The 26,925-nt window shown below is 39.5% G+C and overlaps 3 protein-coding genes and 1 long non-coding RNA gene across 5 annotated transcripts in view; 1 reads left to right on the top strand and 3 right to left on the bottom strand.

Annotated features, from left to right (window-relative positions):
• garem1 (GRB2 associated regulator of MAPK1 subtype 1) overlaps positions 1-4,507 on the bottom strand; it is a 72,997-nt gene extending 68,490 nt beyond the window's left edge. Inside the window, exon 1 of the mRNA XM_088642516.1 lies at positions 4,374-4,507. Coding sequence (XP_088498642.1) covers positions 4,374-4,494 — 121 coding nt within the window. The 5' untranslated portion in view covers positions 4,495-4,507. The remainder of the gene's footprint in view (positions 1-4,373) is intronic.
• Positions 4,508-5,101: 594 nt separating this feature from the next.
• LOC148655707 (uncharacterized) lies at positions 5,102-7,364 on the top strand. The gene is made up of 3 exons (XR_015940791.1): positions 5,102-5,241; positions 5,447-5,706; positions 6,578-7,364. It is a non-coding gene; the product is annotated as an uncharacterized LOC148655707 (long non-coding RNA).
• Positions 7,217-19,223, bottom strand: LOC148655706 (ras-related protein Rab-10-like). Its single transcript, XM_088642517.1, has 6 exons — positions 18,579-19,223; positions 15,677-15,737; positions 13,516-13,654; positions 12,222-12,311; positions 10,684-10,785; positions 7,217-8,680 (listed from the first exon to the last, which is right to left on the bottom strand). Exons 1-6 carry the CDS (start codon positions 18,703-18,705, stop codon positions 8,606-8,608), a joined length of 594 nt encoding a protein of 197 aa, XP_088498643.1. The 5' UTR covers positions 18,706-19,223; the 3' UTR covers positions 7,217-8,605.
• A 929-nt stretch (positions 19,224-20,152) lies between these two features.
• Positions 20,153-26,925, bottom strand: part of klhl14 (kelch-like family member 14) — a 36,148-nt gene continuing 29,375 nt past the window's right edge. For both annotated transcript variants that reach the window (XM_088642514.1, XM_088642515.1), the window contains 2 exons: positions 24,910-25,067; positions 20,153-23,514 (listed from right to left, as the gene is read on the bottom strand). In XM_088642514.1, the coding sequence (XP_088498640.1) occupies positions 23,374-23,514; positions 24,910-25,067 (299 nt within the window). In that variant the 3' untranslated portion in view covers positions 20,153-23,373. The remainder of the gene's footprint in view (positions 23,515-24,909; positions 25,068-26,925) is intronic.

The raw sequence follows: 26,925 nt of genomic DNA, 5'->3' as shown, positions 1-26,925 counted from the left end.
ACTAGTGCACACGCGCTTGAGCATCCTAGACATTGTTAAATGTAGTGAAGGCCCATATTAACAGTGTCAATCACTAACCTGCTGGCCCCACAAGCAAACTGGGGAGGCTCGAGATGTGAATCTGTAGTAGTCCTAAGATAAAGTATCCTATATGTTTGAAAAGTCTTCGTTATGATGGAACCACAAGCAACTGTAGTTATTAAGATTATTTTGTCCTTCTTTGTAATGGGAACAATAGAGGATTCAAAGCAGGCAGGGATCTTATACCAATCAATACTGATGTATCAAAGATCTACTGAAGTAAAACCCAGACTGTAGCATTTTAAGTGACTGATACAAAAAAAAGATATATCAAGACAGTAAAATTTAAATACACAACTTGCACACATTGTAACCCAAACAAGGGAGTCTGAACTGAAAATAAATATTCTACTGTGTTCTATCGTTTTCCCTATCTTCTTAACACACGTCCAGGTTTATAATAAACAAAAACGACAAATACTGCCACAGGCCACTGACTATTTCATCGTGCCTTTGACTATTCTGAAAAAGATTAGTGAGAAAATGCCTTAACTCAAAAATAAAATTCAACGTTCATTTCTAAAACTTTTTTTAAAAAAAAGCTTAGGAGACCTCTACATTATCTTTCAGGTATCTGTTTGATGCCGTTGAGAGTCCGGGGGACAAAAGATGACATTTTTTCTGATCGAGATAATATCGTAAAAAGCGTTATGACCAGGGGTTCCATTGTAAATCCAACAGCCGACGGCTCAGCAGCTGTCTAACCACAACACTACTTCCATGCCGACCTTGAATTCGAACATCCGATGTTTTAGATAAAAGAACAATCAAAAGCAATGCAGTAGCTAGACTGCAAGGAAACCTTTTTATGGAAACAGTGCTGCACTGTTGATTTCAATTGAACATCTGAAAGAAAACTGTAGTCTCTGAAGGAACAAGCACAGGTTTATTCCATGCTGCAGAGAAGAAAAGAGACACAATGTTTCGGTTGTGGAGCCTTCTTCAGGTGTGGAGAAGAAGGCTCCACAGCTGAAACGTCTCTTTTCTTCTCTTTGCAGGATGGAATAAACCTGTACTTGTTCCTCTGCAGCCTGCGTATGCCGACGCAGCTCCCCACTGTACTTGAACTTCTTCAACAGTAGTCTACGTATTCGAATAAAGGTTTTAAGTAATTAACAACTTCTTTTTTTGTTCTATACACTGGTTGATGCCGATGCACAAAAACCTGACTCATAGGAAAATGCAGTTCAACCCGTCCTGGCTTTTTAAGTCATCTGCAAGAACGCTGCCTCCATGCACACAGCTGCTCCTCGTGAATTTGCTCAGAACTACCTCCCAGGATTAAATAAAGATAAGCTCAAACGATTTATTTCTGCGTCAGCAAAATAGATGGCCTGAGCACGTAACAAAAAAACAATCAAGCCAATAAAACACAATCCTGCACAAGGGATGAACACTTCGACTTAGTCAGAATCCAGAACTTCATTCTGCGGCACACAAATACACACATATACAGTACGACATGACGTGAAAAATGCCAACCGCTTCATACACTGGCTCCTTATTCACTCAGCCCGTCTAGTGGGTTCCACTCTCTCTAGAGGAGCAAGCTGAACCCCATAAAAGCAGGAGGCTGTTACAGACGGAAAATCTTGTCGCGTTTCTATCAACCCATTTTCCAGTCCAAAGACATGCTGGCAGGTTCATTGGCTTCTGGGGAAACTGGCCCTGGTGCTAGCGCCTGCCAGTTTATGTCCGTGTCTGTGTGCCCCCTGCGCTGAACTGATGTCCCACCCAGGGTGTACCCACCCTGGACCCCCACAGCCCTGAACTGGATAAAGCAGTTTGAAAGTGAATAGGGGCAAATGCAGACACACAGGGGCAACGTAAAGACACCTCTTAACTGAGCCAGCGCGTCTGTGGGAAGTGGGTGGCAAACAAAGCAGTTGGAGAACAGGCAAGGCCCCACACAGGAGGCACACAGGGTCAAAAACCAAACACAGTCCAGCCAAGCCCGTTCTGGGGTCCCTTGAAATGAAGTGTTTTATATTTGCTAAATATTAATTTGACTTCATATGGATGTTGGCTGGCACAGTCGTGCAGCTTTGCTACCTCAAACGTCTTGGGTCCTGGTTCTTCATTCTGGTCCGAGAGACGCTCTGTGTGGAGTTTGCATGAGGCCACATGGGTTTTCACCAGATGTCTCTGGTTTCCTGCCTCCTGGACATGCTGTCCAGGTGACGTGGCACCCCTAACTCGCCTCCATGCGTGTACCCTGCAGTGGACTACACGCTTATCTGCTGGAGTGCCATCCCTCTACTAGAGTAACCACAGGTATGAGTCAATTTGCCACCCCCCAGTAACAGGGCTTTGCCACCAACCAGAATTGAAAATGTGTTCTACAAAATGAACATTTCTGTAAATTTAGATTATTTTCTTTAACCTAAGCCTGCATACAATGGAGATACAATGCTGATAATGCAAACACATACTTCTTAGCCCCTTCCTTGCTAGGCAGCTGCGAGGGTTTTAGATAAAAAGATCACCTGGGCTGTCAGCCACCTGTGCAGAACCTGATGCCGTCTGAAAAATAGTGTCGCACTCCGGCTCACAATGTAGAGGAGGCAGACGAAGCCTGGACACTGTGGGACCTATTCTTGACAATGGAGGTATTACAATCGGATGTGAACTCTGTGGAAAGGCCAAGGATGGACACTATAAGCTTCCTGTCCACTGGTCAGTCACACAACACAACACCCAGAGAGTCCCGTTGCCCTCGCCTGGCAGCAGGGTGACCTCCCCAGCACACGTGCCCAGTCTGCCACTTGGCATTCCTGACGCTGTTCCTCATTCCTCTCCATTGTCAGTCAGTCCTCCGGGACTGCATGTGGGCCTTCGGGGCCGAAAGGCAGCAAAACAGTCGCCGTTTTTCAAGATTGTGTGACTCCCTAATGAGCAAAAACAAATATGCAGCTACAAGAGCAGAACAGCTCTTTGCTAAGCAAACTTCATTCCCTCAGCACTAGGCTAGAAAGCTAGAAATGTGCCTCTCTCTCAGGTTCTTTCCTGTGCACAGGGCAGGGCAGCCTAACCATGGACAACGTGCACAACTACAGTCAGGATCCAGAGGATTGTAGAAAAAAAAAACCCTGCACAGTGAAAGCAGCTCACTTTTGACATTGTAAGAACAGCGCAAAGTATTTCAGAGCAACTGAAGACAATCTTGTACACCGACAGATAGAAAACGTGATTACACATAAGTTAAGCATTTGATTAAGAGCACACTTACACCAGAACCAAACGCAAGCACTGTGCTAGAGAAGCAGCACAACTTTTTTAGAAAATGCACCAATGCAGATGCGAATGACTGTAATACGTTTTTCTGTATCACGAGCTAAAAGGGATGGAAATAAAATCATTGCACTGAGGTGTGTTTGAAGAAGGTTTTGTATAAATATTAAGACGCACATAAAACTCACTTCAAAAGCTTAAACGATAACAGTGATTGACAAGAATATTTGCTCCAAGGCCCAATACACACTACTTGTACCAATATTTTTTTTAAATCTGGAATGCAGATAAAATCCACAGATTTACAACATCACACTCCGGCTTTAGTTTCCTACCCTATCTGGTGAAAGTCGGATAGTCTATACTTTTCTATACTTTAATACGATTAAAACCTACAAGCAAACGTCGCTCCAAATACGAGTTTAATATTAAATTGTGAACTGACGTTTACATGCACGACTTGCTCTTGTAAAACTACTATCTCACAATACAAAGAACTAAACACGGTATTATTTTTCTACTCTGTCATCATCAGCCTTGGTTCAGACAGGATCATCTGGTTTCACGCAAAAACAAAATAGAGGAAAGATTGTTTTCAGCGTTTGTAAATTTACACTGTAAGGAGGACGCGATTCAATATCGTTCCTCACATTGTTGCTTTTGTGCCTCTCTTTCTCGAGTTTATAACAGGGAAATATACAAAACTCACATTAGTAACATCGTTCGTTTAGTCTAATGTACTACAGTATCAACTCAGCTCATACCAAGATACCGTCCTGGCTACTACAGAGCAACCACTCACTGCAAAGAATTACACACAAAACCCTGAGAAAAATCACACTAGATAACGCCGTACAAAACAAATGACCTTTGCTTTATTACTATTCGTCTACTGGTACCCACAAAACTCTTACACTACACAAATCCTCCGGCAAAGTTGCAAAAATATTTGACTCATGTTTTCCAGCCTCTGGGTCTTTAGTTCATTCTTGCGATTCTTCTACTTCTGTACTACTCAGTTTAACTTTAATTTCATTATTGACGTCTATAGCCATCCTTACCACTGTCCAGCTTCACGATCTGCGGCAATCGGTAAGCACTGACCAGTCGGTCTAGGGGCAGAGACGTCGTGCTCCATGTCACATCTTTCAGATTGTTATAGAGCGTTAATCCCGCGTCCATGTTTGCCGAGAATTGAACTCGCCGCAAACACTCATTTGAAGCACGCCATAGCGTCCGCGCCGGTCCGGCTGTCTCTTTCTCCTGCCTTTGCGGTCCCAAGACTTTCAGGAGTTATCCAGCCCTGGCTGTCGCTGTTGACAGGAAACGCCATGGAATTACAGTGGGCAAGAGAGTGAAATAAAGGACGCCTGCGCACAACCGAAGACACCGCCTCCCATCCCTCTCTGCAGCCTCGAAGCAAACGCGCTTTGCCCACAGAAAGGCTAAGAGACAGGTCTTTGGGGTTTTTTTATATCGCTTTTTCGGTCGTCCTTCCGCTCGAAGCCAGTGGCTGGCAGATGCGGTCGCCTCCAGTGTCACCGATGAATGTGGCTACACCTGAAATTGCAGCACTCGGGACCGACGCGTCACAACCCGCACCAAAGAAACTGATTTTTTTTTTTAACTGGACGTCGATGCCCGTTAACGAAGGCTGTTCTAGAGCTACTGATAATGGCTTCTCCCCCCCGTAATAATGTCAACAAAGTCAAAACGCAGTGAAGAAATAGTAACGAAACGTTTTTTTTAAAAAAACGTTTTTCTTTCTTTGAATTGGACATTATTAATTAAGAGGCTTGTTTGCTTTAGCGCATTAACCGATATTATTGCTACAGGTTAAACATGAAGTAGATCAAACTAATCACAAGAAAAAATAGCTTTGTGTGTGGGTCTGTGTGCACTGGAAGGATGACAAATATGATATTGAATGTAAGTCTTTTTGTTCTTTTTTGTATTTTCAGTTAAATGCAGACATACAGTATGAAGCTAATGAAGTGCCAAAATAGATTTTCGTTAATTTGTACAGATGAGGTGGAGCAAGGTTGTATAGGTATAAAAAAAAATTTCATTGCAGAACATTGTGTAGTTTCCAAGCCTTCTAATTCAATGACTGTCAGTGACTCTTGACCTCTAGCTGGCCTGACAGTGCTGCTTCTGGGGTCGCTGCCTGAAAAGTTTACACTTCGCACTCCACGCGGAACAACACTTTGAAATCCTCCGTTTCTTCAAAGCCCATATCCAGTAACCACCTTGAAGCTATTGAACAACTTGGCGATTTCATTTCTGGATTTAAAAATCGTGATGTCCAAAGACAGTAAGCTCGCTGGTGGCCACAGGTTCCCTCTGGAGTCAGAAAACTCCAGAACCACTCACGACTGGAAACAGATTACAAAGGCAAGTGATTATACTGCATCCCCTTTTGCAGTCTCGTTTCCTATACTGTTTTTTTTTTATTCATGTTGAATGTTCTATGTACAAAAAAAGTCCAGTTAAAAAAGAAGACTCAAAGTGCAAGCTCAAATGGTTTGTATATATTGTACATTAGCAATATGCAGTCAATTTTATATAACTTAAAGTCTGAAATGAACAAATACAAATATTAATAACTCCATTGTTATTTTCTTCCCATTCTCCATACCAAAAAAAAAATGCTACATGCAATATAAGAGCTTTTTCCCATGATCCTCTCCCCTACGCCCACACAGAGATTCTACAGCCAGCTTTTAACATGCTGCTGCCAGGACTGGGCCGAGCACAGCAACTGGGTAAATGGAGTTTCAACAATCACGGTGGCTGTATAACTCCATACAGGACATCGTCACGGTCCAGAAGAGATGCCAGATTTTTGTCTTTAATCGTCTCTGAAGTTACCCATTTCATTTCCCCGAGACAGCCGGTCTTATTCCATCATCTTTATCATTCACAGGCAATAGCACACTGTTCCATATATCATTAACAAGGAACTTGACGAACGAAAAAACAAACGTGGGCCAAATCATTTAAAAATATTTTTTTATCTACGCGAGAGATGATTGAGGCGGGGATTAGTATGGTAAAAGTCATAAAACCAGTAAAGCAGGTTTAATGAATTACTTAAGCAAACAGTATTTGACTTGTCCTTTCCTGGCCAACAATATATGGTTCCCCTGTAATACTGCCAAGTGAACGTTCAGCCTGGCACACCAACAAAAGCTTTGACGAGGCAGGAGAAAAGGTGGGGGGCGCATCAGTCTTTACAACCCTTTAATTTTGTTCTCTTTTCCAGGCACTGCGGACAATGTATCAGCATATGAATCAAAAGCCCTGGCACTCATTCCTGCTTCACAGCTACAAGGCCATCTGGTATTCATTCCACGCAACGAATGAACAACACGTTCAGAGTTATTCAAAGCTATTCACTTAATTGATATAATAACGACTGTGATCCAGGCAGCACAGTGGCGCAGCGGCTAATGTTTCTGCATTGCCCCGCGGTCAGTTCCAGAGGTGCTGTGTGTCTGGAGTTTGTAGGTTCTCCCTGTATTTGTATGGGTTTTCTCTGGGTGCTCAGAATTTCCCCCACAGTCCAAAGACATACTGGTAGGTGAATTGGCTTCTGGGAAACCTGGCCCTGTTGTGTGTCTGTGTGTGCCCAGTGATGGATTAGCGTCTCATCCACGGTGTATCCTGCCTCGTGACCAAAGCTTCCCATGACAGGCTCTGGCCCGCGGTGATCCCAATTTGATGATGTTTGTAGAGATCTATGTTACCTGTAAAGACTACAGCCCCCCTGGAGTTTCACACCATACTTTTTAGCTCGACTCCTGAAATTATTTAGGCCAAATCGAGAAGAAAAAAATGACAGCACAGCCTTGCGCACAATAAATCTGGTGTGATGTAAACATTAAGGACCTAAAATCAAGAGTTTTGGGGAGGAAAGTCATTTATTATAATTACAATATTTTCCATTTAAAATATTGAATTGGTAAAACAATGGTATTTATTTTTGCCTTTACAAGGAGACACACATTAAAAAAGACTCCGAATTACACTTTAAAATAAAAACATTTTTTTTAAATAAAAGCATTTGTGATTTAATCATTTCTCTAGCCCAATCCTCACATACGTTTTAGTTTAATATTTCATTATTCCACTTGAATTACCTTGTGTATGTTAGACACATACTGTAAAAACTAATACATACAGTATACACAGGTGATTTTGGTGTATTAAGATTACCATTCTTGAAACTCTGGCGACATCACCAGTTAATACACAGTATAGCAAGTATTACATGAATGCAAGTGCACTACTCCAGTACATGTAGCTCTATTAGACATTGCAGTCATGTACCAATTTCAGAATTTTACAGACCAATGCAGTCTTACAATCAATTTCAATAACCATTTACTCAGCATTACCTGACACTGTAAAATACCTCTCTCCTTTATCTCCTGAAACATTCTTACACTGTATTCTTTGTTGGTGATGTTTTCCAGTGTTAGCTGTACAGCAGAACAAATTTTCCCCAGGGGATAATACAGCTTGAATTGAATTTATTTTTCAATGTAGTATAGTACTGAATTTAATTTGCAGTATGTTCATTACATGTAAAATAAATGGTTTATAAGCAGAATAAGTCTGCTTCAGTTTTTTAGAGAACAGTAAAAAGTATTACAGTATTCAGTAATATAAAGTAGCTTTCAAACAAAACATTATTATGCATTTAGACTGCTCACTAAGCCTTTTCCTAGTTTTAAACCTTCATATTTTTAAAAAGCAGTTCAGTTGATCTATAAGTTGATATTTTATTAAACACTCAGAAGAGTCAAACTCTTTATTCTTCTGAAGTTACATGAAAATTACCTTCAGTACACAATGCAATTACCGTGAATCTCAAAGCTTATGAAATGCAATGTATTGAGCATTTCACAGCTATGTAGGCCTCCTTGGAATAATTTCCCATAAGAAATGCTGACGAAAGATATTATAATCATATCTCCAAGAAACAATAAAACATATCTATCTACACCTATTTCTTCACAGGTTTGTTTCCATATTCTGTTGTACTCAGGAAATACACATACTGTACACACAGTGGATTATATAATATCTTTGTATATATGATGAATTGTATTACATTAGTATAAGATATGACTAGAGACCAAAATTAGCTCAATTGCTATTTACAGAGAATAGGAGATTGATTTTTTTTTTCCCCGCAGAGCAAAATTCTTTACATAAAAGTTATGTCAGCAGGCTTTAAGTTCACATCTTTTGGATTGCAGATTTCTGAATAAGCTACCGTCGTGGCTCAGCGGTTACAACACCTTTTCTTTTCAGACTTTTTAAGGTTCACCACGTCAAGTCTCTGACTGTTGGAATGATTCTGTAGAGAAAACACAAAGGTTACTCTATTTATAACTTCTTTGTGAAGTCTTTGTGAGCAATAGGAGCATCAGTGCATGTTCTAGCTATAGAAAAGTATATAAATAATTTGAAGATGCAGTTACGTTTCTGAATTATATATTACTGATATCATGGTGAGGTACTGTATATTTAACTATTAACATCTGGTGGAAAAAAAACTACTAGCACTTCTTTTTGCACATGATAACTTTCAATGCCAGAACAATTAAAATCTGTTCTGGCTCCAGGTGTCGGCGCTTTCTGGAGCATGGATTCAAAACAAGGTAATTTTTGCAAAAATGTTTCGGTTAAAGTTTTTTGAAAGATCAAAATAATACCCAACATGCAAAAAAAAAAAATGGATCAGATCCTCAGATGAATTAGCTACTAGCTAAAAAGGGGCTAGTCTGACCTCCAGTTATTTGTAATCAGTCTTAGGTTTTTATTTATATATATATATTAAACACAAAAAGTAGGTACAGTTGCAAGAAAGTTTGTGAACACTTTGGAATTACCTGGAGTTCTGCATTAATTACTCATAAAAATGCGGTCTGATCTTAAACTAAGGCACAATAACAGACAAACACGATCTGCTTAAATATTCCTTGCGAGAACAGCTCTCTTCAGGTCGTGCCACAGCATCTCAATTGGGTTGAGGTCTGGACTCTGTCTTGGCCATTCCAGAACACGAATTTTCCTCTGTTTAAGCCATTATGTTGTTGATATACTCCTGTGTTTCAGGTTATTGTCTTGTTGCATCATCCAACTTCTATTAAGCTTCAGGTGACAGACCGCTACCCTGACATTCTCCTGTAAAATTTCGTGACACAATTTTGAATTCATTGTTCCCTCTATGATAGCGAGCTGTCCAGGCCCTGAGGCAGCAAAGCAGCCCCAAACCATGATGCTCCCTCCACCATGGGATGAGGTTTTGGTGTTGGTGTGCAGTGCTTTTTTTCCTCCAAACATAGCGTTGCACATTTCTGACAGAATTCAACTTTTGTCTCATCCATCCACAAAACATTGTCTCAGAAGCGTTGTGGAACATCCAGGTGGTCTTTTGCAAACTTGAGACGTGCAGCAATGTTTTGTTTTGGAGAGCAGTGGTTTCCTCCGTGGTGTCCTTTCATTAACACCATTCTAGTTCAGTGTTTTTCTAATAGTGGACACATGAACAGAGACTTTGGCAAGTTTCAGGAGATCTCTGCAGGTCCTTTGCTGTTACCCTAGGGTTCTTTTTCACCTCCTTCAGCATGACGCCCACTCCTAGAGAGAGTAGCAGCAGTACTGAATTTCCTCCATTTGTAGACAATTTGTCTTACTGTGGATTGATGGACACCCAGGCCTTTAGAAATGCTTTTGTAGCCTTTTTCAGCTTTATGCATCTCTACAATTCTTCTTCTAAGGTCCTCTGATATATCTTTTGATCAGGACATGGTTCACATGAACAGCTCTTTCTTAAGAAGAGCCGACTCGGTCAGTAACCAACCTTTGTGTGCCTTTTTTTATAGGGCAGGGCACCTCCAATCTCATCTCATTGATTGGAACTCCTGACTCCAATTAGCTTTTGGAGAGGTCATTAGCCTAGAGGTTCACTTTTTCCAACCTAGACTGTGAATGTTTAAACGATGTGTTCAGTACTGACAAGAAGAAGTACAATTGTTTGGGTGTTATTAGTTTAAGCAGATTGTGTTTGTCTATTATTGTGATTTATTTAAAGATCACACCACATTGTTATGAGTAATTATTGCAGAAATCCTGGTAATTCTAAAGGGTTCACAAACGTTTTCTTGCAGCTGTAGCTGTGTCAGCCTGCGTAGGCTGCAAAAGAACACGTAAAATGTTTATTCCGTGCTGAAAAGAGAAGAAAGGAAACAACGTTTCGCCTGTAGAGCCTTACAGCCCAAACATTGCATTTCCTTTCTTCTTTTTTCAGCATGAAATAAACCTTTTAGTTGTTCCTTCACAAAATTTTTAAGTTACCTTTTTAAGTATATCTTCTACTAGAATGGAAAAGGCCTTTTCAATATTAATATTTTCCTTTGCACTTGTTTCAAGGAACTTCATGCCATGCTCCCAGGCCAGCTGTAAAACAGATTTTAAAATAGTTTCACATATTAATATAAAATCTTTTTTTCAAGTAAAGATAAACATCTCACTAACATAGTGCCTATATCACAATGAAGTATCGCACAACACTCTTCTGAAAAGGGTTAGATTTTGAAAAAGACTCCAAATTAAGAACTCTTAAAACCTAGTCACTTATAATACAGTAAAATCCTGTTTTGATGGCATAATTATAAGCACAACTACTGTACACTCACAGTTTAGAAATGTCTATCAGAACCAGTATTCATTCAATATATTGTAAGTCTAAAATACAAGTTCTCTTAACATCCCCTCACTGAAGCACTATACCTTCATAAAACCAAAGCACTGGAGATCCCAAATTTCCATGTCTGTAGGTTTTTATTCCAGCTCAGCTATTAAAGACCCAGCTTAGCTCATTGTTAGATTAAATTAGACTTTTTTTTCCCCAACTTATCCCTGGATTTCTGGTGCTGCTGCTTTAAAAATACCTAGAAAATCTGCAGGCACACCAGTCCTCCGGGACAAACACTGAACTATTAGGAACAAGTAAGGTTTATTCCATGCTGAAACACAACGTTTCGGCTCTGGAGCCTTCTTCATGCGTGAACAATTTAGACATTTTAAGGTTCAAAATAAATTATTTTCCTTTGCCTGGTAGAGGAAAATGAAACATTCACAGCCTAAAGTTACACAGGTATACAGCTTGATGGAATACAGTCCCCCAAATACAGAAAGGATTTTTACCTGCACAGAAAATTTAAGACTTTATTGTGCATAACAGATAAATACCTTGATGAACAAATTCATAAAGTTGCTAAAATCACACATTCCTTTCAATAGCAATGAGGTCAAATTGATATTTTGTATGGGACCTTTGTATGCATTCCTTGCATGGGTACTATCTGTCCTGCTTACTCCTGGTAAAGGTCAAGGTCAATTCTGGAAATTAGAGGCAAAAAAGAAAAAACTATACCCTGGATAGTACAGCAGGTCACTGCTGGGCACAAACTGTATTCACTCAAGAGCACACAGACACAGTCAATCTAGAAACACCCTACCCACCATCTCCCTAAACAGAGCCCCCCCAAAAAGTTAAAACAAATCTGTTTGACTCTCAAGGACGGACAGAACTGACCACACCCTGGACCTGTGAGGCAGCAGTGCAGACCATCACAGCCATTATGAATATTATAGAAATATATCAAAAACTATAATGCTGTGTTGCAGTCATTTACCAAATCTTAGACCATTACAGTGAATCTCACTTTCTACGGCAGCTGACAATTTACACTCGTAAGGAATTGTTGAATTTCAACTCTGCTGAGAGAGTGTCTCCTGATTTGATTTGCCAACACAGATAAGACAAGGAAATCCACTGAAATAATTTCTAGGATACAGTGACTTAGACTGACCAAACTACAGACACATACCTGCTGTCCTTTCTCCTTCGACACCACTCGCTTATCTTCCAGGTCACATTTGTTCCCTAAAATGATTCTATCAACATTTTCTCCCGCATTCTAAAAAAACCAATACAACAAAGTCATACAACTGCAGTATTACATAAATGAACATCTCATTCCTAAACTTTACTTTCCCTTTCAATTAATCTGAACTATTTTTTGGTCCAGTCCATTCTCTACAAGTCATGTAAGCATCGTGAAAGAACACATATTGTTGTCTAGTACATTTTTGAAAGAATTTCCAAAGAGCTCTACTGTATGGAAATATGTTAGGAACCTGGTCATGACGATAAGAAAAATCTAAGGAAGAGGAAGGCCAGCCAACTATTGTTCTGTAGAGATTTTTAACATCAGAAAGGCTACAGAAACCCAAATCCTCTCCAATAGAATTCTTATACTATTCCAGTCTGCCTCTTCCTGCAATAAAAAGACAGATACTGTACATTGGATAGGTTAACTGGTATCTCCACATTGTCCCCAGGGGTGTGCTCCGTATAAGACTGGAGGCTTGTCCATGGTTTAGAACCTACTCTATGTTCTATGTTCCAGGAAAGGATCCAGGTTGCCTGTACCAGAAATACGCAGGTTTGCGATAGTGGATGATACTGTATTTCAATAAATATGAGTAGTTAGGGACTGTTCTAGACTAAGTTAAATTTTGAGGCAAACTTCAATTCTGTTTTCAAACAAGGGCCACTGTGTCTATTTTTATCAAGAAAGCTTATACATTCTGAGGTTGAGAATTTGTTGTTGATCATGTTTTATCAGTCTAGAACCTGCTTTTCCCTGATTTGCTGGTTTGAGAGTCTGATTCTGAGCAGTAAGAACAAACTGAAGAGTCAGACTATGTCAGAAAGTCATTCCTTAGGCCCTATCCCACATCTATCAGTTACGAGTTTAATGTAAAGGATATTCCATCCTAGAGGACCCTTCACACCTTTGTTTAATGAATTCCAGTTATGCCCCTCAAAATGCAGATAAAGATTTCCCCATCTAAAAACAAACAGATTTAAGCTCTCATTTATAACTGTGGCCATAACCCTGTTCAACAGATGCTTCTCCCGTGCATGTATGAAAGTATTGTTTATTTGCAGGTTTTTCTTTACATTGTCTGCTGCTGTAAAACAAAATGCCCGCTGGGGATATTAAAAACTCCGTCTTCAATGTGGGCAATGATGATGCTGTATCTTAATGTGTATCACAAAAGTGAAGTACTTAAATTTGCATCATGATGGCACCGTCTTCTAAGAAGGAGACTTACAGTATCAACATCTTTTGTCCATCCCACAACGTTGTCGAAGCTTTGCACGTTGGTGATGTCGTAGATGATAAGCAGACCGTGAGCTCCGCGGAAATACCGGGTGGAAATGGTGTGGAACCGTTCTTGCCCAGCTGTATCCCTTTCAATAGTGCAGGTCATAAAGTCAATAAAGGCAGAGTAACAACTGCTGTGCAAACATTGAGCTCTCATCCTATCAGATGGGACACCATCACGCTAGCGAGAAAAATGTGTGTAAACACATGGTCATCATACATCATACATACATCTTAAAAGCAGCTTTCTCAATTCACCTGAAATTAAAGTATTCTGATCTTTCTTCATCTGATAAAAATTAAATTCATCCTCTTGACTTGATGCATTTACTGGTTTAGAAAAATTGCTCACAGAATACATACAACATAATTCTACCAGCTCCAAATAATGACTGCTCCCAACCATATCTGTCACTGTTGATCAGGGTATACCTTTTCCATATTTGCATATTTTGGGAATGTCCTGGGACAAGCATTTCTGGGCAGATGTGACTAATGTGCTTTCAGAGATATCTGGTGTGACTCTGCTCCTGAGCTCCCAAATGCTTAAATCATTTATCTTACGAGGCTGGGTGGAAGCTGAGATGGATACCGTTAGATTACAATTGGTTGCAATCAGAAGTAACATTTTTCTTAAGGAACAAAGTATGGCTAGGGTGAAACCTAACCAGAAATTTAATGAGAAAATATGACTGTCATACTCACTCCCTGTGGAACACTGTGGAGAAAGCTAGGTTTACTGTGGCAGCCGGCCCTCTTCAACTATCAGTTCATGCTGGTTGCCATGGTTACACAATCAGACAGGAAGCCTGTTTCACCTGTGAGCAACTACAACTTCCTCTGTCTCAGCTGGAGCAGTCTACGTAAGGTCTGATCTGGCAATACTCTGGGTTCTATGGTAACGTTTCCTTCTCCATCTTGAGTTTTGCTTGGATTCTTAACCCAGCTTTTTTTTTTTACCTTGACTCCCAGATATTCACCTCTACTACTGAACTGAGATTCCCTTAGTTACGAATCTTCCTTGCTTGCCTCATCCCTGACTTTTGGATTCTGCTTTTGGTGCTTTTGCCCAGTGTCACCTGGCTTTGAACCCTGCTTGCTACGACTACAAACCTGGACTGTTTGGCCTGTTGGCCTGCTTTTCCACCGCCCACTGATGCATTCATCTCAGGACATTCAGGCTGCTCCTTTACTCCAGCATAAACATTGGCCTTTACAGTGACACCATGGTCAGATGCTTTCTCCTTTCTTCACTACCACTTAATCAAACAATGAGCTCCATTTTCTATATGTAGTTTATTTTTTATTAGTGTTTTTTTCTTGCTTGCTTTGCTAATTTCATAAAATTATCTACGGCCATTGTCTGCTACTGATGTCAGTTGCCATACTGCTGATGTCAGTTGCATAGCTATCATTTAACGATTTAAGTTTTACAGCTGCTGTACTAATGTCTATCTCTTATGGGTACTACTGAAGTTAGAAAATTGGAAGTGTGGCTATGATGAGATTCGATCACGGCCATTCTTGGTCTCCAGCCTCACAGAGCCACTCAGCTGACAGTGAAGACTTCTGCTATGCCCTAAGACTAGGTCTCCTGCCTAGGAAGAATTCGGTGCTATCTAGATTCCAAAGGAGTGATATTACCTACAGCAACACTCAGCACCACTGAACCCCATGACATGTGGTACAATAAATATAAATAAATAGAAAATATTTTTATACAGTTTATACAATATTGTTTAAAAATACCCAAAACTTACATTATGTCCACGGTGAATCTGCTTCATTTACATAAAATGCAAACGTATTAGCGCATGATCTGTTCACGTTATATGGAAAAAATATTTTTCCTCCTTCGACGAACAGCTCAATCCTGCATTTGATTTTCTATTATTAAAACTTGAAAGCATCAAATGACAAACAGTGATGGGCCCCATATTTCGTAAGCCAGTATTTGTATTATTTTATAACAATACCAAACCTCAAACTGACTGAACTCATAGAGTATATACTGTATCCACACTAAAGAAATAAACACATACACATTTAGACAAGTGTACACCACATTAGGGAAAAAAGAATGCCAAACTTACCATCAGGGAACTTACCAGATCTGTAGCTTAATGAATCTGCCATTTACATGTAACGTCTTCACTTTAAAATCAATACCTAAGTAGGAAGCAGAATATGTTCCACTGGTGAGCAGGCACTCAGCCGCCAGGACAAGTGCAATGTCTACCATCTGTCTACATCCTCACAGGCAGATGGTAGCCAATGCACTTGTCTTTCATTTTCAGTTCAGTTCCTAAGAATGAAGGGGGAGGGGGTACTCTATCAAAAATATCTTGGTGCCGAGCACCATAAAGACATAATATTGCGAGCCCAGAGAAGATTTTAAGAGTATTTCTGGGAACTTCTTGTCAAAATGCAAAACTTTCATCCCACTCCTAAAACTCCCAAACCAAACATGGCACAGAGACAATTAGAGTGCAGTACAGTATGTTCCTCTTTTGCCTGTTTGAGAAATGTTGAGAAAGTGCAAGTTACTGTATTACTTAAGTGTCACAGAAACTTCAGCTTGTGAATTAAAATGATGGCTTGTTTGATAAGTTAGCTGAGTTATCTGAGACCAACCAGACCCCTGCAGTCATGTCCTTGTTAGACAGCTTAATCCTTCATATACTGTAGATATCGGTTGGTTACAAAAATATCCCTGGCAAGCACATTTTTCTTTCATCTCGTTACACACTGAAATCACTTATTAATTATACTAATTATTTAAACATTCAAATAATTATTTTTTATTCAAAAATATGAGTAAAGCTTAAATTCTCCATTTTATTTTATAATTTACATTTGTAATGTAACTATAAACACACAGCTGATCGTGTTTTTTGTGAATCCGAGGAATAATTAATTCTTGCAAGGAGAACACCCTGACTATGACATTGACGCTCATGTTATCTAAGAGTCGGAAGCACTTTAGAAACACAGAAACTGAGTTTTATTGATTGTGAAAAGGAAGAAAAAATCAAATGTTTCTTTCTAGGCTTGATTTATTTGAGAATGGGGTCTGTACAATGAATATTCAAAGTTTCAGCTGTGTTGTGTTTAATCACGACCCTCGGAGCATTCGATTTTTAGATTTTAAGTGCATGCACACAAGACAAGTTTCCCTTAAAACATCCTCTATCTGTATGCTGCACCATACTTTGAAATGCAAAGGCCGATTCAACACCCTTATTTAGAAACTGTACTCTTCAAGGTATTCATCATGCTTAATTGTGCTCTCTTGTGACTACATGATAAGATTTGATTTGATTTTAAAGAGACGGCTATCCACTAACCCAAAGACTTTTCCTCTAACCAACATGGACCACGGTGCTCAGGAACTGTCCTCTATGTCTTACTTCATCCTGACTCTCGGTGGGCTTCACTTACATTATGTCCACTTACATTATGTCGACGGTGAATCTGCTTCATTTACATAAAATGCAAACATATTAGCGCATGATCTGTTCACGTTATATGGAAACAATATTTTTCCTCCTTCGACAAGCGAGTGGCCCCTTAGTCCGCTGCAGACAAACTTTTTTTTTTATTTCACGTACCATACAATTTTATGTTTGTTTGCTTAACAACTGTTTGAGGTCTGATCATTCATTCCATAATCACCAATTCGATCAATAATCACCTCGATAAAAGCTGTGACCTAAGTTCTGCTTAAGCTCTGAGATGTAAACCTGAAGACAGGTGTGTTGTCAGATTTAGACTCCGAGTCCCCAGACTCAGGGGACTGAAGACAGTGGTAGTGGTTTCCCTCAATCTAGATTCTAAGCATCCTTTCTCCAGAAGAAGGCTCCACAGCCTTTTCTTTTCATCATGGAATAGACTTTTAGTGTTTTCTTGCTGTGTTTCACAAACAGGCCAAATTCCCATTTTTGGAATAGGGTTTCTGAGCTCTCCTGCAGGCCATTACTGATTTCTTCAGTCAAGCTCACATGAGGTCAGCTTGGTAACGAAAGTTTTCCAATCACCTTATTTATTTTTAAGACGTTTGTGAAATTCCTTTCATACAGAGTATGATAAACAGTCTTCATCCACACTTTGAGCAGAACTTCACAGGTTCTTCAGTTCTACAAGGAATTGCATTAGGCACAGAAAACAACGCTGCTTAGTCTAGACTTCGTGTCCACAAGTCTCTTAATGCCTAAGCAAAAAATGTATGTTTTATCTGTTAGCCACAATTTATTAAAATAAATCCTCTAAGGGAGCACAATAAGTGGTGAATTTCCTTTAAATCAAAGATTATGGCGTCCTACCATGTATTTGTTTCGACTCAGACCTTAAAGTCCCAATTAACACGACTCGTTCTTTTCGCGAAACCACCTCATCGCATAACACGACTATGCAGCAGAGAGGCTTGTGGGCAAACGTGCGAAAAACGAGCAGCTGGTGCTATCGTCGGAAATGCTTCTAATTCAAAATGTGTTTTATTTTGTTGTACGTGGGAAGATAAATAAACCCTAAAGTCCTAGAGGTCTAAAGTTTTATAACGCCAAAAGAAAGTTTCGTTACACCTGTTATGTCTGTGTGCATGTGCGAATGATAACCACCGAAAGTGAAGACAAATACATCCAAAGTTATTACTGTATTTGTACTTTTCTTATTAAAGCCAACTGTCCACGTAATGCGTAGTTTAAACTGAAAAATTGAAAGCTTGCCTGGTGTTGATACGATCAAAGTATGGAAATTGCACTAAAACTGAAATATGCACAGCAAACACAGTTGTTCTCATTCTACAGACTCGTGGATACCGTAACTAGTGCCAGTGCGTTCATCTTAGTAGAACAGTCCCTTAGAAACACACGTCTGAGACTGGAAAAGGGATGGAAAATCCAATTCGGGTGGCGAAATAACCCCATCATTTCCCCTGAACATGCTATGTACAACGCAAACGAAAGGTGTACAAAAAGAACATCTCGTTGTACATACATTTAGAGTACTTACCAATAGTAGAAACATACGAATGGTCAAAGCTGTGATCAACATATCTCTGTAGTATGCAGGTTTTCCCAACCAAAGCGTCTCCGACCAAAATGATTTTTAATAACAAGAAATCAGCCATTCTGTCCATTCCTCCATCCCTAACTTTCCAGTTCTCCGGCACTTATTAGGACATTACTTGCGTATGCATTCTGGGTATCTTAATTAAGGTTACATACGCCTATTTCAAAGAACAAGCCATTTTAAAAGCAAGAATTAAGACATTTCTAAAGGCGCATTATAATCTGCTTGGCTTATTTATGTTCAAGAAACGAATTTAACGCCAAATTACAGTGGGTCTGTATTCCAATCATGCAGAATAAATTCTTACTTTTTTATTTTTACAATACGCCGGTCCGGTGTTAGAGGTTAGCTACTGTGTGTGTTTCTGGCAATAACGTGAAAAACAGAAAAAAATGTGACAACGGAATGTTACAGTTGGGAAACGCGGAGAGAGGTACTCCTGTGCAATAATTCACGACCTGACGCCTGATCCGTCAATCCTTCTGCCGGAGGCTATTTTCGCTCCTGTTTCAGGAAGTTCCTGGGTTTCAGCGATTTGCGGCTCTGGGTTGGCGGTTCAGCCAAGCCTAACTTCTGAGACGACGACACCTGAGAGTCCCCGGTTTGAAAGAAAAGAAAACTAAACGGAAATAGGGTTTTGGTTTCTGTTCTCATGTCCAATTACCTTATATTTTGACCATGGATTTGGGAATCGTGTCCCTAAATCTATGGAGTTTCTACACGCACTTAAACTTTTAGGTTGGATAATGAACTATTTTGTCATATGATTTATTACTATATGACCCTCGTCAATCGTATGATTATCGTTGTAGCTATTTGTTGGCGTTGTTGCTTTTGTGTTATTTGTTTGAACTCAACAGTGTGCCAGTTCGCTGCAGTATCTCATCATCAGATTCAAAGGGCTGTGAAACCGACCTCCACACAGCCAAAATGTAACCATTTTCTGGTTTTAGAAAATCTAATCTCATTAAGAAGAATTAAACTTAAATGACCTGTTTTACTGAGCGTGACATAACTGTTTTTCTTTGGTAAACAGCGTGACCTGCCAAGCAGGTTAAACTTTGCTTATTTAAATATGTTTTAGGACTAGATTCAGTTGTGTACCTTATAATTACAGTATAAGGAGAATCCTAAATAGAATAAAGAATCAAAACAGGGCCTTGGAGACAGGTTATCATACTGTCATTGTGCAAATTGAAGGACTTAAACATACCAATACACAACAGCATGCCAGTAAATAACAAAAAAAAACGTCATTTAGGGTTATACATGCATACTGTACTTTGTTACTTCCATAGAAGGGTTCAGGTGACACTAAGAAGGTATTGGCTTTCTCGAACAGGCAGTGTCACTATCCGCAGGACTGTCCATTACTGTGGTGTCCTGTTTCAGATCACCTTATCCCCAAAGCTCGCGAACCTTAGTGCTGTACTCTATTTTTAGCCCAAGAGAGTGAACAGCTTGCATCCTAACAAGCAGTCATTCATGTGAAGAAGCAATTGAAAGAATTCGGGTTATTACATAAAGTTTTATTTAAAGTTCTTTCTCAACAAGCAAGCTTCATGTACACATTCTAATACTGTACAAAATTTACATCCACTCTTCCCTCCTCCATCAGTTTCGATATTTCATGCCTTTTTTATGTCTTGAAAGACAGAAAGAATTTACAGAACATCTTAAGCCATATTAATAAAAACCACAGAACAGTAACATACCTTTTTAAGGTAGTAGTTGGCATTGCATTTTTTTCATAGTGATGGGCAACAGTGAGGACACTGTACACTGAACCACAATACAAGGTATAATAAATCAGAATGTACAAAAACACAAATGAAAGGGCTCTGGTTTTATTACATTAAACCCTCCCCCCCCCCCCTCCCACTTGGCCTTTAGTGCTACAGTACATTATGTGTCATAACCCTGGGCCCCTGAAAAAATCAGAAACCGTTTGGGAAATGCACTGTCACTGTTCCCATCATGCTGAGCATGTGTGCCAAAGCCATTCAATCAAATCTGGGCTGGGCTGACATTCCAGCTTGTCGTCATTTTTTATGAACAATACCTTAACAAGGCTGGCTGCCAGCAACCTGGAAAGGTAGTAGCTACTGTACACTTCCTGTCAGGGAGCCTGGGTAATATCACCAGGGTGAAAGTGGTCCCTTTGAGATGAAGTGTAGGCACTGCCTCTTGGCGATGCTCTGTACCCACGCTGCAATGAGCTGAACTGCGAGAAGCCAGAGGTAAGGATCAGAAATCTGATTGGGCTGTAGGCAGCAGAAGCCTGCTATTGAACACGCAGGGTATCCGGGGAACAGAAATGGACAAAAGTGACTGGGTGAAGGTCATGTTCATTAAAAACATGTTTCTAATCCTGTTTTCTAATAAGGCTCAAGAAAATAAGCCCTCAATTCAACAACAACAAAAAAAAACAACCCAATACTACTGCATGTCAGTGAAACACAGTTAATCGCGATGAGCCATTCCAGGTTCCTGACCTCACTGAATTCACTAGAGGATTCTGGGCGACGTCTCTGTCTGCCGTTCGGCATGAGGAGCAGTGATGATACAAGTCCCAAGAGGAAATGACTGGATCTTACTTGAAAGAGAAAACACTTTTCCCTATGAAACAAAACACTGACATCTTCCTTATACAGCAAACAAAAAATAAACCTGACAGGTTTGTATGATTTATATGTGGTTAACAAAATGATACTAATAACTAAAAATAGAATTTACTATTTTAATAGATGCTGAATGCCACTTGTGACCACTTCCATGCATGTAAAATGAATTACATACATTTGAACTTAAGTGAAATTACATGAGATTTTGAACCACAACCAAGTTTCACTTTGTTATTAAATACCCCTGTTTTTACTATGACATAATCTATATCCTTTGTCTTTTTGTTTACAGTACAGCTGTTTAACCAGCTCTGTTCACTGCGTTACATAGCATGTTTACCAATTATTTTAATTTTACAGAACATTATTTGTGTATTGATTAATTCGGATTTTAATAAAAAGGCTGTCGTGCAGCATTGTAAAACAGCGCCATGGGCAGCCAGATTAAGTGACTTTGAAAAATTGAGATCACTGCAACATCTCTGATCTCTTGTCCCCAAGGAGCAAAAATATGAAAATCTGCGAAGTTACTGCCGCTGACTTTGTAATGTTATTGGAGACATTTGTGACTGCCCACAAAATATCTATTTAGCAAACTGCATACTGTATTATGTGGTTTTATCTTCTTGGACTGTGTTGCAGAATGGGCAGTATAACACAGTTCACAAATCGTGCAGTATCATACTCGCAGTTTAAATCATACTTTTCTTCAAGTCTCTCCAGAACAGCAAAGCTTGTATTAGCTAACCCTCTTGACATACTATGGAGCCTATATTGAAATCACATTGTGTTTCATTCCCTGTCTGATGCAACAGGGCCCTAGACCTATAACAGGAACAAGAGAGGTGGGGTGGAGCAGTTTGTCTTGTGTTCCTCTCATCTGTAGCAATTCAAAATGATCTAGAAAAGGAATATTCAGCTCATATTTTGCTCACTCCCACTACTACATGCAAATCTGGGACCCACCTAAACAAACACAGTGCCGTCTAGAAAAGCACAGAACTCATGTGAGATGGAACCAGCCATCGTGTGATGTTCAACTGTTGCTGCAAGGAATATCTATAAAAGATCATATCTTTATCAGCATTGTTATACACTCATCCAAATGCACTATCATCAATAATATTTAAACTTGTTTACTTGACCATAAACTCGACTGTCAATTATATGTTATGATCAACTTTCAAAAAGTTAAAACTTTAATTCCATACTTCTTAAAACATACTTCTGAAGGGTGGGAAAGCCTTGAATGATATGACCTGCTCTTGTCTCTATGTCCGAATGTAGTTTGCTTTTGTAGTTGTTTTGTGATATGTGAGAAATGTGTTTCTTTGTGCTGTGTCTAGAGAAAGGGGTTTCTGGAATAACTGAAAATAGCTTTATGAAACATCTTTCTCTTCCTCTTCCCAGCAAACCAAACTCTCAATTATGTATCTGTCAATATACTGTATAATAGGTTACCTTGAACAAAATATCACACAAAAACCATAGTTAAAAGACTGTTCACGTTATACAACACAGTTTAAAACATTTAGTTGGGGCCCTAATGTGTTAAAATTCCCTTTCTTAGATATAATTTGTTTTATAAAATGACTTTTCTCAGTTTTTCATCTAGGACAGTAGCTGCAAAAGACTCAGAGTTACGTGGTGTTACGACGTGAGTCATTACATTCAAGGGTTCAATATTCTAACTGCTGTAATAAAGCTCCATGTTTTATTATATATCATCAGCTTTATCCATCAGGAACTATTGTTATGATTGAATTTAAGAGGCATTTGGAGGTTAAATTATAAGCATGTTATGGGAATTCTCCACCTATCACTAAACACCACAACTCATTTCAATATTATAAAGAAACGATGACAGCACAGCTGGACGGCTTCTGAATTTTAACAAGGATAATGTCTTAAAAAACATGAAAATGATTAAACATGACTGGGTTAAGTAATAACCTGGTCACTGCAATGCTGTAAAAAAAATTATACAACTCCCATTAACTCTCCCGTTTTGAGGAGCTGGTAACGAGCACAGAGATTTAAGGTAATGCTGTGTTGCTCATGGATAGTCCTGTTACCCATCACTACACATCCTTCCCTTTGAAACACTGTAGTTATTTGTTGAACGGCACACAAGCTGGCAGGATCACTGTCGCACAGGCTGGGCCTGCTAAGGGCTCGGCCACATCTCCCTCCAGCTCCGTCCACGTAGCCTTCTCCGGGCTGTAGCAGATGGTGGATGATTTATATGCGCCCTGCACAGGAACAGAATTGACAATAAATCAGCTGAATCTGGGTGAATGCAGCCCTGTTTCACTGTAAGCTATGTCAGATGACCAGCCTGTTTTGTCTAATGCTACAAAGGCATCCATAAACTTTCTCATGCAATTAATGTGAAGGTTGTGCAACGAGCTTCAGAAAGTAGCTTAGGCTGCAAAGTACTTCTGGCTGCATAATAGCTTTTGTGTTCTAAATAATAAGGCCTTAAAAAGGAGCCCTGAGCTTCACTCCCTAGCCTACAATGCAGGACGTACAAAATTGAAATATTCCTGACTTACTCCTACTGATGGAATTCAGAAACGATGCCCACACAGTATTATTAAAACATCCATAGAGACTTCGAGATTCTGTGTTTATTATACACACTCCCTCTAACTGAAAACTATGTATAGTTCAATAAAGAAGTCAGGGAGATCAACCAACCACTGTTATAGTACCATTTAGAATTACTGTACCTTAATGTTAGATTTTTAAAATTATGAGTCATTCTGTTTTGGAGAGGACACCTTGTCCTTTATAAATACAGACTCTGTATAAATGGTCTACCCAAGAACAGTCAGGCTCCTTTTTAGATGGCTATACACAAACCTTTCTACATCTTTCCCAGAATACTGGTGCCAAAATGTTCACTGGCTTTGAGAAATGCAGAATTGTGTGATTGATTTTGTTAGCGCAAATGGTTTTGTCTGAATCGGAAATATGATTTGCCACAATCACAAAATGGAATAATGACTTGTAAAGTGCATTAAACGTAACTGTAGGCAAATGTCCAATGTTTTGACCTTTTATTTTTGCATGTATTAAATATCATCTGTGTTTTAACTGATATATGTAGTTGACTGCTAATGTAATTTGCTAATTTCACGCACACATTCACTGTAAACATGTAAAATATACCTATATTGTGTTAACATTTCTGCTGTCTATCTATAGGATCATATCCTGCAGTAAGTTTTACCATTTCATTGTTTGTATTGTTCTAATGTTGAATGTCCAGGTTTGTGCTAAACACATTGAAAGATGAAAAAATGCATGGTGTGATACAACAGACGTTTTTCAATGTATGTTCCCCTCGTCTTCAGAGCCAGAAGACACAGGTGGAAACTACACCACTATTTAAAACAGAACAGATCCAAAGCGGGGATCAGAAGTTTGCCGGCTTTCCAGGATTGTCCTGGTTTCCTGTCGGATTGCAGTTTAATCTCCGGCACGGGTTTAGGAGCAAGCCGGGAGAGGAATCCTGGGACCACCGCCTGGACTTGACTTCGATGACACCAGCAGAAGAGGGCGGCCGGGCCTAAACGACACTGGCGTGACAACAGAGGAGCCCGCAGGCAGACGCGGAGCTGCGGGGCCGACGCGGTCATTACCATGCTCCAGCTGTACCCTCCCACAAGGAAGATGCTGTCCTCCAGCACGGCACAGCCAGGGCCGCTGCGTCCCTCCAGGATCGGGGTTTGGAGGATGTTCCAGTGGTCACCTTTGGGATCGTAGCACTCCACCAGCATGACGTCGAGGTGGGAAAACCCTGAGCAAAAAAATCAACCGGCAGCTGCTGTCAGAGAATGCTGCGAACTATCATGCCGCAGCTTTGAGCAGTTCAGCCCACAGCTACCTACACGCATCTAAAACAAAGAAGGCCCTTCGAACCGTCAGAATTCCAGAGATTGCTCAGCCTGTCTTTAGCACTGAAAGAAACAAGACCTTTCTTCCAAAGCAACAGAAAAGAGGTCTATATTTTTTTTTATATATATATACTGTATACATGTTTGTGATCGTGCATGTGTGCTTTTTGGGGAGGATGGGATTTTTCGGATGTCATTTGTGTGAATTTATCAATGTCACGATGAAGCAAAGAAGTGTTAGCTTGTTGCAGGAAGAGCTGTATTTTTATGCACAGGATATTAGCTGTCTGTCTCCAGTCTCTTTTGCTAGCTGTATTATATTGGTATTCTTTCTCTTTACAGGAAATCCAGAGGATGAACAGTATTGTTCTACATGTTTTTTCCAGTAATTCTCCATGATACTTGGAGGTATTATGTCCAGATTCAGCTGCCAGACCATGAATTCATCACTGAACTGAATTGCAAGGCGCTCATTTTTCTAACCTAACAAGGTAACACTGGGCATTTATAATGTAATTAAACTATATTCTGTAATTGTGCAATTGAACTACATGAAAGCCCACTTAAACAAATGTAACTGTTCAGAGGGCCAATGTCTATGGAAAATAAAGATGAGAATATCATGTGGTAAAATTAGTTTTCATGCATGCATCATTAACAAGGTGACTCATGCAACATCATGCTGACTAAAGGCCACAGTTGACATAACTGTTTATGGTATTTGCTACAAGCCATGCTTTAGACTTGGAATTGAAATGCCTCAAACAATTAATGAAAACAAACAACCAGTTATCTGACTGTAAAGGGCAGATGGCCAAAGAACATATAAATCTCAGAACTGCATTATGGCTGATGGTGACACATGACAAATCCAAACTGCCCTGCCATTTTTCATGTGCCAGGTCCGCTAAAGGAAGTAGCAGAAAAACACACAAAGTTCTTCCTTGTTTCAGATACTAGAGACATTTGTGCACAACACTGTATAACCAAGAACATACAGTAAGAAGGGTGACAACATTTGAACCAAGTAATTTTAAACTGATATACAGTATCTGACTTATTTTACAAGTAAAGTAATGGAAGGAATTGTTAAAACACAATTAGTGGGTCACCTATATGGCAATCAGATACTAGGGATTAGTTAACATAGATTTAGAAAAGCAGGTTATACTAAGCAGCTTGGCATATGACAAGCAACAAGCTATAATGGATACACACGGAGTATATAATATGGTGTATTTTGATTTTCTGAAGGATTTGATAAAGTTTCTCATATAAAGATTAATTTACAAATTAGAGGCAGTAGGTGTGTGCTTGGATTAAGAATTGGTTAAAAGACAGAAAACAGCACAGATAGGGATTAAAGCTCAAATTGGGTTTTGGGTTAAAGAGTGAAGTACCAAAGGGATCTGTCAAGGAACATTTCTCTTATTTCAATTATATCAGTGATCTAGATTCTCATATAGTGTGTACACTAGGCAGATATGCATATAATACTAATTTAGGCAACCTACACTATAGATGTAGCAAATGAAATTCAAAACTATTTAGAAAACATTCAAAACTGGGCAAACACCTGGCACTTGAAGTTTAATGAAAAAAAGTGCAGGTCGCAAAAACATCCTAAAAAAATTGGAAACACTGAGCTAGATGAGGCCACCTCTAAATAAGCAGAGGTCTTTACAGATCATTTACATCTTCTAGAAGAGGCGGGGTAAGCTATTAAAAAAGGCACACAGAGGTTTAGGATATATAGTTAAA

Source organism: Lepisosteus platostomus, chromosome 8 (genome assembly GCF_059453375.1).
Source record: "Lepisosteus platostomus isolate fLepPlt1 chromosome 8, fLepPlt1.hap1, whole genome shotgun sequence".
NCBI classification, from domain to species: Eukaryota; Metazoa; Chordata; class Actinopteri; order Semionotiformes; family Lepisosteidae; genus Lepisosteus; species Lepisosteus platostomus.
Note: the sequence above shows the minus strand (reverse complement) of the source record. Positions and strands in the feature narration are given on the sequence as shown.